Source organism: Gobius niger, assembly GCF_951799975.1.
Source record: "Gobius niger genome assembly, chromosome: 7".
In the NCBI taxonomy this organism is placed as follows: Eukaryota; Metazoa; Chordata; class Actinopteri; order Gobiiformes; family Gobiidae; genus Gobius; species Gobius niger.
Window position 1 is genome coordinate 36867230 of NC_136858.1, and position 13367 is coordinate 36880596.

The following is a 13367-nucleotide window of genomic DNA, read 5'->3' on the forward strand; positions in this document are numbered from 1 at the left end:
TTGTCATTCTTTGTCATTTTTTCAAAAAAAAAATTTTTTTTTTTTTTTTTTCAAATTTTTGTGTAAATTTTTTTTTTGTCATATTGTAGTCATTTTTTTCTCACATTTTTTCATTTTTTTTCATTTTTTGTCAATTTTTTTTGTCAAATTTTATCACATTTTTGTCATTTTTTCGTCCATTTTTCGTCACTTTTTTGTCAACGTTTTCTCACTTTTTTGTCACATTTCCATCATTGTTTTCGTCTCAGTTCTGTCACTATTTCCTCACCTTTTTTCCAGAAGCTTTTGGACTGGGGTAAAGCCAAACTGGAGAAAAGATCTGGTGCACCGCGCGAAGTCAGAGCCGCAGACGAATGCACACGCCTCCGTTCACAGGCCAAACCCTCTGCATTTAAGTAAGGATTAAACAACGAGGAGCCGCGTTAGACGGTTCTAACGCCCGACACAGTGTTGTTCCTCCTGCATTATAACGTCTAACGCGGCTCCTCGTTGTTTAATCCGCTTATACCAGGGTCCCACAAACGTAAAACATTTATAATACATGTTTTTTTCATTGACTAAACTCACTAAATCTGCCAGACTACGGGACTATTTTCTGTGGGTTATTAGCCGGTCACTGAAGGCTGGTCTCAGAGCGAGTCATTCTCCGCAGCTACACTACAAAAAGTGAATATCAAGCATTGGCTTAAATGACCTGAATTGAGGAAATGTTTCTTGTTTTGTCTTGACACTTTTCCTGATCGGACCAAGTTCGCTTTGCTTGTTTGTTTATCAAATTTTAGTCATTTTTTCGTCCATTTTTTTGTCACATTTTTGTGATTTTTTTGTGATTTTTTAGTCATTTTTTTTGTCTTTTTTTGTCCTTTTTTCGTCAATTTTTTGTACCATTTTTTTTCAAATTTTATCATTTTTTTGTCATTTTTTTGTCAATTTCCTGTGACATTTTTGCCGATTTTTCATCAATTTTTCATCATTTTTTTTTGTCATTTTTTGTCATTTTTTAGTCATTTTTTTTGTCTTTTTTTTTGTCCTTTTTTCGTCCATTTTTTGTACCATTTTTTTTTTCAAATTTTATCATTTTATTGTCATTTTTTTGTCACATTTTTGTCATTTTTTTGTCACATTTTTGTCATTTTATTGTCATTTTTTTCTAAAATTTTGTCATTCTTTGTCATTTTTTCAACAAAAAAAATATATTTTTTTTTTTTTCAAATTTTTGTGTAAATTTTTTTTTTGTCATATTGTAGTCATTTTTTTCTCACATTTTTTCATTTTTTTTCATTTTTTGTCAATTTTTTTTGTCAAATTTTATCACATTTTTGTCATTTTTTCGTCCATTTTTCGTCACTTTTTTGTCAACGTTTTCTCACTTTTTTGTCACATTTCCATCATTGTTTTCGTCTCAGTTCTGTCACTATTTCCTCACCTTTTTTCCAGAAGCTTTTGGACTGGGGTAAAGCCAAACTGGAGAAAAGATCTGGTGCACCGCGCGAAGTCAGAGCCGCAGACGAATGCACACGCCTCCGTTCACAGGCCAAACCCTCTGCATTTAAGTAAGGATTAAACAACGAGGAGCCGCGTTAGACGGTTCTAACGCCCGACACAGTGTTGTTCCTCCTGCATTATAACGTCTAACGCGGCTCCTCGTTGTTTAATCCGCTTATACCAGGGTCCCACAAACGTAAAACATTTATAATACATGTTTTTTTCATTGACTAAACTCACTAAATCTGCCAGACTACGGGACTATTTTCTGTGGGTTATTAGCCGGTCACTGAAGGCTGGTCTCAGAGCGAGTCATTCTCCGCAGCTACACTACAAAAAGTGAATATCAAGCATTGGCTTAAATGACCTGAATTGAGGAAATGTTTCTTGTTTTGTCTTGACACTTTTCCTGATCGGACCAAGTTCGCTTTGCTTGTTTGTTTATCAAATTTTAGTCATTTTTTCGTCCATTTTTTTGTCACATTTTTGTGATTTTTTTGTGATTTTTTAGTCATTTTTTTTGTCTTTTTTTGTCCTTTTTTCGTCAATTTTTTGTACCATTTTTTTTCAAATTTTATCATTTTTTTGTCATTTTTTTGTCAATTTCCTGTGACATTTTTGCCGATTTTTCATCAATTTTTCATCATTTTTTTTTGTCATTTTTTGTCATTTTTTAGTCATTTTTTTTGTCTTTTTTTTTGTCCTTTTTTCGTCAATTTTTTGTACCATTTTTTTTTTCAAATTTTATCATTTTATTGTCATTTTTTTGTCACATTTTTGTCATTTTTTTGTCACATTTTTGTCATTTTATTGTCATTTTTTTCTAAAATTTTGTCATTCTTTGTCATTTTTTCAACAAAAAAAATATATTTTTTTTTTTTTCAAATTTTTGTGTAAATTTTTTTTTTGTCATATTGTAGTCATTTTTTTCTCACATTTTTTCATTTTTTTTCATTTTTTGTCAATTTTTTTTGTCAAATTTTATCACATTTTTGTCATTTTTTCGTCCATTTTTCGTCACTTTTTTGTCAACGTTTTCTCACTTTTTTGTCACATTTCCATCATTGTTTTCGTCTCAGTTCTGTCACTATTTCCTCACCTTTTTTCCAGAAGCTTTTGGACTGGGGTAAAGCCAAACTGGAGAAAAGATCTGGTGCACCGCGCGAAGTCAGAGCCGCAGACGAATGCACACGCCTCCGTTCACAGGCCAAACCCTCTGCATTTAAGTAAGGATTAAACAACTCGGAGCCGCATTAGACGGTTCTAACGCCCGACACAGTACATTATAACGTCTAACGCGGCTCCTCGTTGTTTAATCCGCTTATACCAGGGTCCCACAAACCTAACATTTATAATACATGTTTTTTTCATTGACTAAACTCACTAAATCTGCCAGACTACGGTACTATTTTGTGTGGGTTATTAGCCGGTCACTGAAGGCTGGTCTCAGAGCGAGTCATTCTCCGCAGCTACACTACAAAAAGTGAATATCAAGCATTGGCTTAAATGACCTGAATTGAGGAAATGTATCTTGTTTTGAGCGGTTTTCACTCATTTAGACACTTTTCCTGATCGGACCAAGTTTACTTTGCTTGTTTGAGGACATTTCAGACCAGTTCTAGGGTAAATCTCGCTTGAAATAAGAAAGTAAAATTGCCAATGAGATAAGACCGTTTTTCTTTCCCCATTGGCAAAGAAAATGACCTGAAATAAGGACGAAATGTATCGAAACGAGTCAGAAACATCTCAGAACAAGTGAAATAATCTAGGACAAATACCCAAGAACTTCTTAACTAGTCAAAACAGCTAAAATTTGGATTATTATGCTCAAATTGAGATGTTTATACTGATCTAGTTAAATACTTTTTGCAGTGTATAGAGTTCGAGAGAATGTGATGTCATATCGCTAAGCATTATGGGATTAGCAGCCATTGCAAACTAATGGAGATTTTAAAAGTGAAAATACTGTTATTGTTCACATTAAAACACTTGGACACCACAGTGTGTTAGATGTATTTACCAGCAGTAACTCAGAAGCTAACAGAGCTGTTCCACTGTTTTTTTCCTCCACTTTTTATACTGTTTTTAGCTAATGTTAGTCAATGGAAATGTATGCCAACAGCTGCAAAGATGGCGGATCTCCATGGTAACTGTGGACATTCCCGAACTCTATTACGAGGATCTCAGTCAGGCTCAACGACACAACATCAGCACAGAATCACAACACAACAGGACGAACCCGGAAACACTTTTCCCTGGAAGTAAACACCGATATGCGGCACTCGTGGGCAGGAGTTATTTACCTTTTACGCTGTTTAACCTGAAGCTAAAGCTAGCTAGCTCAACCAGCTCAACTGTTTATGGAAACAGCTGCGGTGGAGTCGCTCACACCTGGGCCCCCCCAACTGAAACTTTTATGTTTGACTTTACTAATCCAGACAAATATGCTTCAATGCAGGATCATTTTATGTACGCCTGAAAATGATGAATAGCCTTAACCGTTTTCAAAAGAAATGTAAAGCTCATATGTTATTAACAGTAGCTAACGTAGCTGCTCACTCTCCTCTACAAACATTTATCAAACATTTTGTTTTGGCCAAAAACGTTGAAATTAACACAAAATCCATCTCATACGTTCCTGTCAGTCACTAATTACGCCTTTATCTGATTCAGCTGTTAAGGCGGTTAAGGCGGGGGGTCAGAGGTTCACATTATGTATTTGTGGAAGTGTCGCGTTTGTGTTAATTTGGGCCAGGCTGGCCCAAATTAACGTTATCAGATTTTTTTCCATCATTTTTTTGTTGGGTATTCAACTCATTTTTGTAACTTTTTTGTATTTTTTTTGTAATTTTTTTAGTCCTTTTTTCGTCCATTTTTTGTATTTTTTTTTTCAAATTTGTATCATTTTTTTTGTCATTTCTATGTCACATTTTTGTCATTTAATCGTCAATTTTTTATCAAATTTTTGTCATTTTTTCTCCAATTTGTTTCAATTTTTTTTTTTCAATTTTTTTTGTAATTTTTTTTGTCTTTTTTGTCATTTTTTGTCATTTTTTCTTACATTTTTTCGTACATTTTTTTCTTACATTTTTTTTATTTTTTGTCAAATTTTTTTGTCAAATTTATCACATTTTTGTCATTTTTTCGTTCATTTTTTTGTCACATTTTTGTCATTTTGTGGTCATTTTTTATCAATTTCCTGTGCCATTTTTGCCACAGGAAAAAATGTTTGTGTCAATGTTTTCTCACTTTTTTGTCACATTTCCATCATTGTTTTCATCTCAGTTCTGTTGCTATTTTCTCAATTTTTTTCCAGAAGCTTTTGGACTGGGGTAAATGTGGTCAGTTCACATGGGGGTTAAGAGGTTAATGTTTATAAAGGCTGGATCACACAGCTCCTCCAGCCTATAAAACAATCACTCCGCCATCATCCTCGAGCCGCTTTTTCCGAGCTGCAGTTCGACATCGCTCGCTCTGTGGCGCGAGTCCAGAAAGTCGAGTTCTTGGTTTCAACCGTTCACTTCCAGCGAACCACATGAAAGCGGCAAAAGTCCCGTAATTTACATAACTTAAGAGAACATAAAGGCTGAAAAGTGCTTGATTCTAATTACTGTTGCGCACGTGGGGGAAATTTCCAAACTATGTTCTTCTTGAAATCCCTTTTGAAAGCTCGCAGCGGTGTTGTTTTAATTGTTCGGCATATTTTGTTTATGGGGCATGCTCCGCTTCACCCGCGTCATGTTTGTCTAGGACTTTTCAATTGCACCATGCCTCCGGGTCGCTCCTGTACCTGCCGTACTCGGGCCAAACCCTCTGCATTTAAAACAAGTTAATCTCCGCGCTCCCACGTTTCATTTGTTTATATAAGCACAGACCTGAACTCCACGGCTCCCGGCCGCCCGTGTGCCGAGGATTTAACCCCTTAACTCCCACCTGAACCGAGCACTTTTTCTCCAGTTTGGCTTCACACCAGTCCAAAAGCTTCTGGAAAAAAGGTGTGAAAATAGCGACAGAACTGAGATGAAAACAATGATGGAAATGTGACAAAAAAGTGACGAAAATATTAACAAAAAATGTGATGAAAAATTGATGAAAAAGTGGCAAAAATGTCACAAAAATGTCACAAGAAATTGACAAAAATTGACGAAAAAATGACAAAAATGTCACAAAATTGTAACAAAATTGTGACAAAAATGTGACAAAAAAAATGACAGAAATGTGACTAAAAACTTACAAAAAAATGACAAAAATGTGACAAAATTGTATTAAAAAATTGACCAAAAATAACAAAATGTGACAAAATTGTGATAAAAATTTGACAAAAAAATGACAAAAAATTGTCAAAAAAATGACAATAATGTGACAAAAAAATTACAAAAAATAACAAAAATGTGACAAAATTGTGACAAAAATTTGACCAAAAAAATGACAAAAATGTAAAAAATAAATAAATAACTGAAATGTGACAAAAAAATGACAAAATGTGACAAAATTGTGATAAAAATTTGACAAAAAAATGACAAAAAATTGTCAAAAAAATGACAATAATGTGACAAAAAAATTACAAAAATTACAAAAATGTGACAAAATTGTGATAAAAATTTAACAAAAAGATGACAAAAATGTGACAAAATTGTGATAAAAATGTGACAAAAAATGACAAAAAATGTGACAAAAAAAATACAAAAATGAGATAAAAATTTGACCAAAAAATGACAAAAAATTGTCAATAAAATGACAAAAAAGTTACAAAAATGAGTGGAATACCCAACAAAAAAATGATGGGAAAAAAATCTGATGACGTGAGGAAAAAGATCCTCTCGGTTCAGGCGGGACACATCCTAAGCTCCTCGAAGGCACTTGTTGGTAATAACCTTCTGGTAATGTTTTTCAGGTCGAGGAGATCCAGCCGGGATATTCAAAACTCAACTACGTGTATCTAGCAAAGGTCAGTATCCAATCAATGTTAAAGTTTAATGGCGCTAATACGGTGCCCTGAGGGATGCCAAGGAGGTTTTCATGAAATTATTTATAATTTCGGACCCCCTCACCAGAAAACCAACAAAGCCACTGACCCTGGAGCGTTCCTCCTTCAGTAAAGCCGCCACGCTAACCACTTATACAGCTGCTGCTAATCAAATCAAATTTAGTTTATCAATCTGGCCTTTTTCCAGGTTGCCACCAGGCCTAGATAAAGATCAACTTATTATTACATGAGTCACTACACTAAGCACAGCTGCATTCTGTCCCGTAAAGCCATGTTTACATGATTGAAGTTATCAAAATAGCCAGCTGAAAATATGGCTTGACCCCAAAAAAATTGCTACAAAAGGTCAGGGTCAGGTGTGCTTATTAACATACTAAAAGTCTACCAAAATCTGACCACTGGAAAGGTCTCATTTTCAAGATGGCGTCCAAGAGGGTGGCGAGATCCTCCTTTATTATTCATCCTAGACAAGTCACTTTGGTTCTAACCCCATGTTTTGGGTGTCTAGGAATCCAATGGGCTTGTTCAAATTGTAGTCACATGATCACATAATTGTATAATAGAAATCATGGACAAATACTCTATATATTAACATTAGCGAGTTTGTCACGGCAAATGCTAATTGATAAAATGCTAAGATAACAGAGAGGCTAAAACCCTTCCAGGTCCACGATGTCAGGGCCGCCGTGCTTGATTTTTGTCTTTTTTTTGATGGATTTTTGTCATTTTTTTGCTGTTTTTTGTCATTTTTTTTGCTGGATTTTTTTCTTTTTTTTCCTTTTTTTTTTTTTCTTTTTTTGCTGGATTTTTGTCACTTTTTTGCTGTTTTTTGTCATTTTTTTGCTGTTTTTTTGTCTTTTTATTTATTTATTTATTTTCTGGATTTTTGTCACTTTTTTTCTGGATTTTTGTCATTTGTTGTTGTTTTTTGTCATTTTTTTGCTGGATTTTTGTCTTTTTTTTTTTTTTTGCTGGATTTGTGTCACTTTTTTGCTGAATTTTTGTCTTTTTTTTGCTGTTTTTTTTCCCTTTTTTTCTGGATTTGTGTCATTTTTTTGCTGTTTTTTTGTCATTTTTTTGTTGGATTTTTTTTTGCTGGATTTTTGTCTTTTTTTTTTCTTTTTTTGCTGTTTTTTTTTCTTCTTTTTTTTCTGGATTTTTGACACTTTTTTGCTGGATTTTTGTCGCAGACTTTAATGAATATCTCCGCGAGTAAATGTCGCAGAGACTTGCCTATTATTGCGTTGGGAAGAAGAGGCTTTAAAACGAGCTAATGCTAATATATAGAGTATTTGTCCACGATTTCTATTATACAATTATGTGATCATGTGACTACAATTTGAACAAGCACATTGGATTCCTAGACACCAAAATGACTTGTCTAGGATGAATAATAAAGGAGGATCTCGCCACCCTCTTGGACGCCATCTTGAAAATGAGACCTTTCCAGTGGTCAGATTTCAGTAGACTTTTAGTGTGTTAATAAGCACACCTGATACTACAGAAAACCATTGAAAAACCTTTTGTAGCATTTTTTTTTCTTCATATATGCAGCCGCCTATAAATGATCCTAATAATCGTGAGTAGTTCTGGCTAAAGCTCTGTCTTGCTGCACATTATTCAGTAAAAGCGTGTTCGCATTGACACATGTTGTTGTTGTTGGCAGTGTTACAAAGACCTGGGGGAAAAGGAGCGGGCGCGGAGGATGTGCGAAGCTGCAAACTCAGCACAGGCAGAATTAAAGGAGGTAAAGTCAAACGTCTGCCATGTTTTTCACCGTGACCTGGGGTTAATGTAAAAATCTGTCATTGATCTTTGAGCTGAACACGGTGTTATCACTGCAAACATAAGGAACCGCACCAGAGATATAGACTCACATGACTGTCATTTACGAGGTTCGTTTCAGCCGGGATTATCTGACTGATATTGAGGGGAAAAAAACAATAAAAGTCATAAAAGTTAGAGCAGGGATTCACAAACCCCCCAAAATCAACCCCCAAAATCAACCAAGCAACAACCGAGACCCTCCCACTGTAAAATGGGTCTTGGTAATATGGTGTTTGGCTTAATTTCACTAAAATATACTGTTTTCAATCAAAAATACATCAAATTATGTTCAGTTGTAACTGGAACCCCTGAATTAGAGGGAAGGGCAATCCAAAGTAATATGTAGTAACATTTTTATACGAACAAGTATTTAAAAGTGGTGTATGTTGCTAAATTCATGCAGGTCTGAGTAATTAAATTCACTTTCATTGTATTTCGTCCGATCTGTTTATCCTGGACATTCCACATTTTTAAAGTCCATAAAACTAAAGAGTAATGAACATAAAGAGTAATGAAAAGGCAACAAAAAAGTATGGAAGCCCGTTTCCGCCATGTTAAAAAAGAAAAGCCCAACAGGAAGTCTCGAAATTACGACTTTTAAACTCATACTACGAGTTTGAATCTCGAAATTACAACTTTCAAAACTCGGAATTTCGAGATTTAAACTTGGAATTACGAGGTTTTTAAGATCTGTGATCATAGACGTCGGAGGACGCTCCGAGGGAAGAGCTGCAGTCACTGGAGCAACAGGTGGTGGAATTCCTTAACGGGAACAACATAAACATTCGCAAAGAGGCAATATCTGTTTGCCACACATTGCCTAATAAGTCCGAGAACTCTGTACCTGCTGTAGTGATTCGATTCATAAGCAGGAAGCATAGGAACGATGTGCTGATGCAAGCTAAAAAACTGAAAGGAACGAACGTGTATATAAACGAACATCTCACGAAGAAGAACGGAGGCATCGCAAGGGAGGCGAGGATGCTGAGGAAACAGAAGAAAATCACTGGGACATGGACATGGAATGGAAACGTGTGGATCAGGGAACAAGATGGTTCAGCGAAGGTCATCAGGACTATGAAGGAACTTGAGAAGTATAAGACTGGACGTCCATAGCGGGAGTGATGGAGTCCCCTGACAACGGACTGACAGAAACCAGGTTGGATACACTTGGACATACACTGAACTATGGATACACATGTAGACACTAACAATGATAAAATTTATGATCTAGAAAATTATATTGAACATAATTTGCTAACCCCTGAGGAAAATGTCTGCAATTATTACACTGTACAACAATATAATGTTGAAATCAGTAAGGTGCTTAACGAAGCATTATCGATCATACACTTCAATAGTCGAAGTTTAAAGTGTAACTTTGTACAAATAAAAGAACTACTTTGTCAATTAGATAAAACCTTTAAAGTGATTGCTATAACTGAAAGTTGGTTGAAAGACTCTGACATCAATGACGTCCAGATTGAAGGATACAACATGTTTTATGTCAACAGAGTAAGTAAAAAGGGAGGGGGTGTGGCCCTCTACATTGACTCTCATATAAAAAGTAAAATTATTGAACAAAAGTCAATTGCTGTGGAAAATTTGATGGAAATGCTTACTGTAGAAATAACAAATGACATTGGTAAAAATGTGTTGATCAGTTGTGTGTATAGAGCACCAGGGTCTTGTGTTGAATTATTTACAGACAAAATCCTTGAGATTTTTGAACAAATTAATAACAAATCATTATTTTTGTGTGGTGACTTTAATATAGATCTGGGAAACCCTACAGCATCAAGCGAATTTAGAAATTACATGAAAAGCACAGATCTATACCCAATGATAACCAAACCAACAAGGGTGACTACACATAGTGCAACCATCATTGACAATATATTTACAAACGTACGTGGTAAATTAATTAGTGGTATCTTCATGACAGATGTGAGTGATCATCTCCCTATATTTATGGTTTATGAGAAAAAAGGTTATGATACTGTACAAGATGATGACATTACAACATTCATTCGAGATAAATCTAGCAAGGCCATAGAGGCTTTCAGAGAAGATCTGAAGAAACAGAGTTGGGATCGAGTGTACACAGATAATGTCAATACTGCCTATGAAGCGTTCATGACGACATTAATTGATCTATATGATAAAAATTGTAAAATAACCAAAACAAACACTCATATCAAGAAGAATACTGTGAACAATCCATGGATGACAAACGGACTGAAAAATGCCTGCAAGAAAAAAAACTATTTGTATAGATTGTTTCTAAGATCAAGAACTAAAGATGCTGAAGAAAGGTATAAAAAATATAAAAACAAATTAGTGGGAATCATTAGAAGACAAAAAAAGGATTACTACACTAAATTGCTAGACAAAAATAAAAATAGTACAAAAGACACATGGAGCATAATAAATACTGTCATGCAAAAAGGCAGGGTAAAAACAAAATTTCCTAATTATTTTACAAAGAATAATGTTGACATTTACAATAACACTGAAATTGTAAATGAATTCAATAATTACTTTGTAAATATTGGCCCCACCTTGTCACAACAAATTCCAGATGGAAACATCAATGGTGGAACAGTACCAGATAATGTTAACAGTATTTTTCTTGAAAGTGTACAAGCGAGCGACATACTAAAAATTGTCCAAAAGTGTGCCAGTAAAAAATCAAATGATTATACGGATATGAATATGGTATTGATAAAGCAAATTATAGATGTTATTATTGAACCTTTTACTTATATCTGTAATTTGTCACTTACTTCTGGGATATTTCCAGACCGCATGAAAATAGCCAAAGTAATTCCACTCTTTAAAAAAGGAAATAAATCAGAGTTTTCTAATTACAGACCAATATCATTACTTCCACAGTTCTCTAAAATTCTGGAGAAGTTATTTGCAACAAGACTGAATACATTTCTAGCTGAATCTATGACTTTAAGTAACAGCCAATATGGGTTTCGTCCTAATCACTCAACTGCTACAGCAATTATGGAGCTAACTGAGGAAATAGCCAATGCTATAGACAAAAAAAACTATTTAGTAAGCATCTTTGTAGATCTTCAAAAAGCATTTGATACGCTGGACCACAAGATATTGTTGCACAAATTATATAATTATGGTATCAGAGGTATGGCACACCAATGGGTTACCAGCTACTTAAAAAACAGAAGTCAATTTGTGGAAATTAACAACATAAAGTCTAAAAATTGTAACATAACTTGCGGAGTACCACAAGGATCGGTCCTAGGACCTATACTTTTTCTTCTATATGTAAATGATATTGTGTCTGTGTCTCCGTTACTTAGGTGCATTCTATTTGCTGATGACACCACTTTATTCTATTCAGGAAAAAATATTAAAGATGTCCTGCAAATAGTAGAGAATGAATTCCAGAAAATTATGCGGTGGTTCAATGCCAATAAATTGTCCCTAAATATTAGCAAAACCAAGTTTATGATCTTTTGTAGTAAAAGGAAATATGTCGAAGCATCATTGTTTATCAACGGATTAGAAATTGAAAGGGCACATGAGATTAAGTTTCTAGGTATCATGATTGATGAACACCTGACATGGAAATCGCATATTGATAATGTCAAAGTAAAGGTGTCCCAAATAATAGCTGTGCTGTATAAAGTCAAAGATTCTCTCAATAAGAATGCATTGTTTTTGTTGTATAACTCATTGATTGTTCCATATCTGACCTATTGCATTGAAGTGTGGGGAAGTGCCTGCAAAACATACATTAATCCAATTTTTCTGTTACAGAAAAGAGCGATTAGAGTTGCCAGTGGAAGTGGATACAGAGACCATACCAATCCTTTATTCATACAACTAAAAACACTGAAATTTTGTGAATTAGTAGAGTTTAACCTTTTAAAAACCATGTATAAAGCTCATCTGGAAAGTTTACCAAATAATTTACAAAGCAGATTCAATAAGAGAAAAAGCAGATATGAACTAAAAGGTACTGAGGTTTTTACAAAACCCAGGTTTCAATCGGCAACAAAGGAAAGATGTATCTCAATCAAAGGAGTCACTCTGTGGAACAGTCTTGATTGTAAAGTTAAAACTTCTAAGTCCATTGATGTGTTTAAGAAATATGTAAAATTATCAATGTTACAAAAATATGACGCTGCGGAGTAGCAGATCAACTTTATTTATGTATTTGTATTTTGTGTTTTGATGTCTTGGACAAGAAAAACAAAACAAAAAAAAGACGGCTGCATGAGACAGTTTAACATTTAAATGAACTGGAACTGTAAATGATTTTGTGTTGATTAGGGGCAGACATTATAAGTTTTTTACTTCTTTCTGCTCCTTTTCATTCATGCTAAATGCTGCTGTTGCATTTTTAAATGAATGAAATAAATAAAAAAATGAAAAATGAAATGAAAAAATGAAATCTGAAAAACTCCAAATTCCGAGTCTCGAAATTCTGAGTTTTAAAAGTCGTAATTTCGAGATTTAAACTCGTAATTTCGACTTCCCGTTGGGCTTTTATTTTTTAACATGGCGGAAACGGGCTTCCATAAAAAAGCCATAAAATAGTGACAAAAAATTTTATGAAGAAGTGACGGGAAAAAAAGCGATTTAAAAAAGGAGAGAACGAAACAAAAACACACGACTAAAGAGCGATGAATAAACAACAAAATATCAAGACGAAAGCCATGAAAGAGCGACAAAAAGGAGACAAAAGTGTGACCAAAACACAACAAAAAACTCAGTAAATATGCAGATTAAAATTGGTTGCAGCTCTTAACAATTAAGAATTCCGTATTTTGAAGCAGATTTGCCTCTTTGTATCGAACACATGAACTCACCTTCTGTGCTTTATGTTTCAGGCTTTGGAGGCACAGAAGGAGCTGGACGTCCTCTGCCCGGCTTTAGGGGTTTGACGGTGGAGCAGTTATAGTTCAACAGTGTTTAAAGGGATTATTCCACTCTGTGAGTGCTCAGGAGGAGGCCCTGCTCTGAACCGTCCTGTGGCTTTTTTTTTTTTGTATTTTTTTTTTTTACCGCTGCAGACTTATAGAAATCTTAA

At 34.6% G+C, this 13367-nt stretch overlaps 1 protein-coding gene across 1 annotated transcript in view; it reads left to right on the forward strand.

The window, feature by feature from the left end:
* rmdn2 (regulator of microtubule dynamics 2) overlaps window positions 1-13285 on the forward strand; it is a 124505-nt gene extending 111220 nt beyond the window's left edge. The window contains exons 9-11 of the mRNA XM_079560597.1: window positions 6380-6433; window positions 8139-8219; window positions 13168-13285. Of these exons, the coding sequence (XP_079416723.1) occupies window positions 6380-6433; window positions 8139-8219; window positions 13168-13221 (189 nt within the window). The 3' untranslated portion in view covers window positions 13222-13285. The remainder of the gene's footprint in view (window positions 1-6379; window positions 6434-8138; window positions 8220-13167) is intronic.
* Window positions 13286-13367: the final 82 nt, after the last annotated feature.